The 5,000-nt window shown below is 37.4% G+C and overlaps 1 protein-coding gene across 1 annotated transcript in view; it reads right to left on the bottom strand.

Annotated features, from left to right (window-relative positions):
* Positions 1-5,000, bottom strand: part of LOC125046718 (tubulin polyglutamylase TTLL5-like) — an 18,209-nt gene that overhangs the window by 3,540 nt on the left and 9,669 nt on the right. The window contains exons 8-12 of the mRNA XM_047644614.1: positions 3,319-3,560; positions 2,788-2,921; positions 2,273-2,366; positions 1,979-2,129; positions 358-1,108 (exon numbers count right to left, since the gene is read on the bottom strand). Coding sequence (XP_047500570.1) covers positions 358-1,108; positions 1,979-2,129; positions 2,273-2,366; positions 2,788-2,921; positions 3,319-3,560 — 1,372 coding nt within the window. The remainder of the gene's footprint in view (positions 1-357; positions 1,109-1,978; positions 2,130-2,272; positions 2,367-2,787; positions 2,922-3,318; positions 3,561-5,000) is intronic.

Raw genomic sequence — 5,000 nt, 5'->3', positions numbered from 1 at the left:
TGGAGGAAAAACACACCCTCCCTTCTTAGTTGGAAAAAAAAGCTTTATCCTCATCTGTTTCAAGTTATTCAGAAACTTTTTGTACCGAGTTCAAAATATTTGTGTTATGAGGTTTAGATAAAGTCTAAACAGTTAAAGAGTAGAAATACCTATTGGGAAAAAACAATCTTTGAAAACATGAATAATAGTTTCAAAGTACATGAATGAAAAGTGGGAAAAATATAATTAACTTGAAACCAAAAGCCTTTTGTAACATGTTCATTACCTCAGGTTCAATGTTATTTCCCTAGTCTTTATAACTAACTTTTCAATTTGAATACTCTTTAAAAGCATTTAAATCTTTCTCAGAATACTTACCAATAGGAGGTACACCTGTATCACCATCTGATTTGAGCCTTCTTATTCTTGGAGGTAATGTGGAGATCTCAACTCCTGTATCTGCTGTCGAAGTGAGAGATGAAATGGACACAGAAGAAGGGGTCTTTGATGGAGATGGGAAACTGATGGACGTGGAAGAACCAGTAACAGATACCGAGGGCGGACTGCCTATAGAGGCAGACGAAGCTGAGCATGCAGTGGAAGGCGGGCTGTTGATGGAAGTCGTAGAGCCAGCGAGACAGTAAGGTGGTGGACTATCAGCAGTTATCAATGAGCTGAAAGACACCACAGTAGAGGACTGGGACTTTCGGACTGGGGGAGGACTTGTGATGGAAGCCGAGGACTCAGACTTTTTGATGTGCTCTGGGCTAGATGCCTCTGCTGCTGCACCCGAGTCAGCTCCAGGAGGCTGGGTGTTGACAGAGGTTGTGGAGCCAGAGACAGAGAGGGGTGCATTGTTGATGGATGAAGTTGAGGCACTCATGGACCCAGCAGTTGGAGAGTTAATGGACAGTGTAGAAGTGGATGGCGGAGATGTGACATATGGCGTGGATGGCTCGGAGGAAGTAGCAACTGAGGTGGGGCACTGGGAGGAGAGGGAGGAGCAAGAAGAGGATGCTCCTTGATCCAAGTATATATGTGTCTCCTTGGTGTAGGCCTGGATGAAGTCACCTAACTGTTTGGAGATGACAACAGCACGAGCCTCTGATGGCAGGCTTTTACTTGGATTCTGCCAAAGAACATAAATGGAAGATACTGAGATATAATTGATAATAAAAGTCTATTCTGAATCCATAACTTTCAGAAATTCATAAAAAAAAATGCACTAGCTTTTGCAAAGGCAAGAGAAGATAAATATATTTCAATGACCTTCAATGGCAATGATAACTCATGCTTAGTAAACAAATTGTTGTAATAACAACACCTACTGTCATTTTTCTATTGTGGATTTTGTTCACAAATAGATGGCTCCACAAATGCTCAGCCATAGGGGTCATGACTTGCTTTGGCATTCTTGATGCTGACGGCTATCCCCGTCATAGTACACAGACAGGAATGCTCTGCCTTCAGTGGGTGGACAAATATCCTGTGAAGATGCTTTTGTCACACTGCCTCCCAACCACCAAGTGGTAGAGAGGTCAAAGCCTAAAGTTGATGTTTTCTACAACAATGGCCTGAAGGGCATTAACCTCTTCTTTGTAGGCCATATCATATGGCTATAATATCCCTCCAAACATAAACATGTTTCTGAAGTCTGAAACCAGCAGTAGTGATTTTTCGTAAACCACTTGCAAGAGTGAGCCGAAACTTCTCAAGGCAAGTGAGCTGGTCTGGGGAAGTTCTGCATACTGCTTTTACTCCTCCAAAAGGAGCTGGAGAGCAATTTTTAGCCCGTATATGCAGGGTTAGGTTTTGGGGAAGATTTTTTTACTAGTGCTAGTAGGCCTAGCAATCAACTCCTTAATGATTCAGCACTTGTGGGGCCATCTATGTGTAAACATCAATAAACAACAAGCAAGGGACATGGCATGTGTTCCTGCTATTCCAACAACAAAGGGGAAAAAAATAACAAAAATAAATAGATAAATAAAATTCATACCTGAATATTCAGAGGAGCATGAAGAGTACGTGTTGCTGACTTCAGAAAACGGTACACAAGATCCGTCTGCTTTTCTTCATCGCAGCCTATCATAAGTCGACGCTGAACATGTTGTAGGTACACAGAAAATGCCATGCGGGCCTGGTACTTGCTATTGAGTTAAAAAATAAAACAGTAACAAATAATAAGTACCTATTGAAGTAAATGTGTCTTTGTTACAAAATGTGGGAAAACTTTCAATTATCATAGCATTAGGTGAATAATCAACATCAGAAAAATCACAAGCCTCCTTACCTGAGGGCAAGTCCATTCTCCAAAGCTTTCATGATGTTGGCCTTGACTTGCTTCATGTCGCGGCAGAGTGACTTGTCCTCTTTCTTGTGTGAACCTACAAAGCATTCATTAAATATTATTTTATTTGCAAATAAAGTAAAGCCTTTATATAACATACCCTATAGCTACAAACAATGGACAAGGAACACTAGTTCATAGTGTGTGCTGCTTGAAAACACTATTCATTTAAAAACTTGTGTAAATTTAAACAGCATCTATCATTTACCTGAAGAAAGAGATATAGTCCAAGGGCGATCTGTCACTAACTTTTACAAGCAAATCTAACCGTACTATATATGGAACAAAACAGTGACTAATAATCAATATTTTATCCACTGCTTCATTAATCTGGTAGTATTACACCTAATCTATGTAAATCAAACTTCCTTTAAACTCCAGCACCTTACACTTGTATACTGCTATAAGTAATTCTACAGAAATTAGTTCTGTGAAGTGTTGAAGGTAATATTGCCTACCCAGATTTTTCTTGTTCTTGAAGAATGAGAGGCCCTTGGGTAAACCCCGTTCATAACAGCTTAGCCGCTCAAGGGATGATGCTAGCCCGCTACTAGACACACCGGACACTCTGCCAGGCGCCACACGGCTGTACCTGAAGCGTCAACATTGCACCACCACAGGGTTAAAAGCTGGGCTGGGTTAGAAACCTAATCTAGGTATGTGAATTATTATTAATATTTCTTTCATGAAATGTGAGTCTCTGTTACAAGGAAGAATGGAGAACATTATATAAACTGTGTTAAATTACCTGACAGAGTATTATAACTCACCCTAAGTATATAAAAAAAAGTGTGTACCAATACCTGACAAAGAGCTAAAGCTATGGTGTGAGTCCCAAGGTCTTCATTCCCTATATCTAAACTCATTTTCTGAAGTTCCTGAACAGAATTTAGCCTCATTCTGGACAGTCCACACTTGAAATAAAAATTAATTTGCTTGTTGTTAGGGGATATTATCCATGGAACCTCCTGAGCATAATCAAAACTGACCTGTTTGTCCGCTGGATCTGAGGATACAGGTGATAGTGCAGGATCAAGTTGAGTGGACTATCATACTCCTGCAAGCCCCCATAGAGGGCCCAGGAGTCAGGAGAAGGGTATATTCGTGCCCATCCACCCCGTCGTTCGTATTCTTCACGAACCTGGCGTATAATGCGCAGTTCCTCGGCAGTTGGCACTATGGGAGTGTTTCGACCATACTGGTTCCTCTCATACACATCCGTGGAGTAACGCTAAAAGAAAAAGACAATATAGAAAGATGACTCTAGTATATCATATTACATTTATAATAAGTGAAAATTGGATGCATAATGTTTGCTTTATTGTACATTCTTATAAAATCTGATGGCAACTCTTCAGCAATACCGCAGTATAACATAGTCATAAGCACTGATGGTAATAAAGTAAGAGTAATAAAAGAAGAAAAAAAAAGTATAGATGCAAAGCCATAAATACAGTTCATAACTTCTAAAAATATTTGAAGAGCATAAATAAAGTCTTTGAAATAATCTGAGCCAAATGTTGAAGTATCATAATCCCTCTCATGCCTTTGAGGAAACATGTATGAAAACCAATTGAAAAAAAAAAAAAAAAAAAAAAAAAAAAAAAAAAAGGTATATGGAAATAAATTTATACACAAAATGCATAGAGACAAATAATTAGCATATCACATCTAACTAAATCAATCCTTTATGTAATACTATTCTTTCCCTTGTGCTAGTTTCTGTCTAAAATCCCCCTAATAGTCAGGATAAGATAACTTGTCCTTGAGTGGTACTTATTAGCAAAACACCAAAAGCAAGTTCATGGGACTGTCTGGTATCACTTATCACTCGTCAAAACCTGTGGAGTGACATGACATGGGTGACCTCTGCACAATTGCAATATTGTAAATATATAGCTTTATACACAGAGACCATTCAGATAAATGCATTCACATGAACCTTCACCCCAAAAATACCTTCCTTTGATTTGTAATTTAAGATGTGGTAGTAGGAATCTCTCACTAATACTAAAACCTTATTACAAATAATTTTTTAAGCCTTTTCTTACAATCATTATGTTGTATCATCAAAAATTAATATAAACCATTAAATGTACAAAAATACTATATATAAGACGAGTGCAGGATAAGTCATAAAAAGTCCTAAGTTCTATACTGAAAAGAATTATACACTTTTGCAATGAACCCTATATTTTATTTCTATAATAATAGAATGACCCTTCTTCCTGAAGTCTACTTAATACAGAAATTTCTATTTCACAGCAATTGTTTAGAAAAATGGTTAAAATAAAATGCATCAAAATAGTAAGAATCTGAAAAACTGCAAGTATCTAAACGATGAATCAAGACACTGTTGCATTGATCAGTGTGACTGACCATATCACAATCATAATTTTGGGATAATACCAAAACTTTTTTTCCCATTTTTTCTCACTTTGTAAAATTACTTGATGAACATGACAAACCTTTTTCTTTATGTAAACCCATCAGATCAAACTATGAGAGAAAACTTGTCACAAAAATTAATAAAAGAGCTAAACATCTATTCATTCTAAAAACAGCGCTATGCAAAAAGATAATGGTAATGTACATTTGTTATCTTTTAAAGTTGATAACAAGGCATTCATCAATCAACTCTTTGGTAAAACTACATAAAAAAAAGAATTCT

Source organism: Penaeus chinensis, chromosome 39 (assembly GCF_019202785.1).
Source record: "Penaeus chinensis breed Huanghai No. 1 chromosome 39, ASM1920278v2, whole genome shotgun sequence".
Lineage (NCBI taxonomy): Eukaryota > Metazoa > Arthropoda > Malacostraca > Decapoda > Penaeidae > Penaeus > Penaeus chinensis.
The sequence above is the reverse complement of the archived record's forward strand: the minus strand, read 5'-3'. Positions and strand labels throughout refer to the sequence as shown.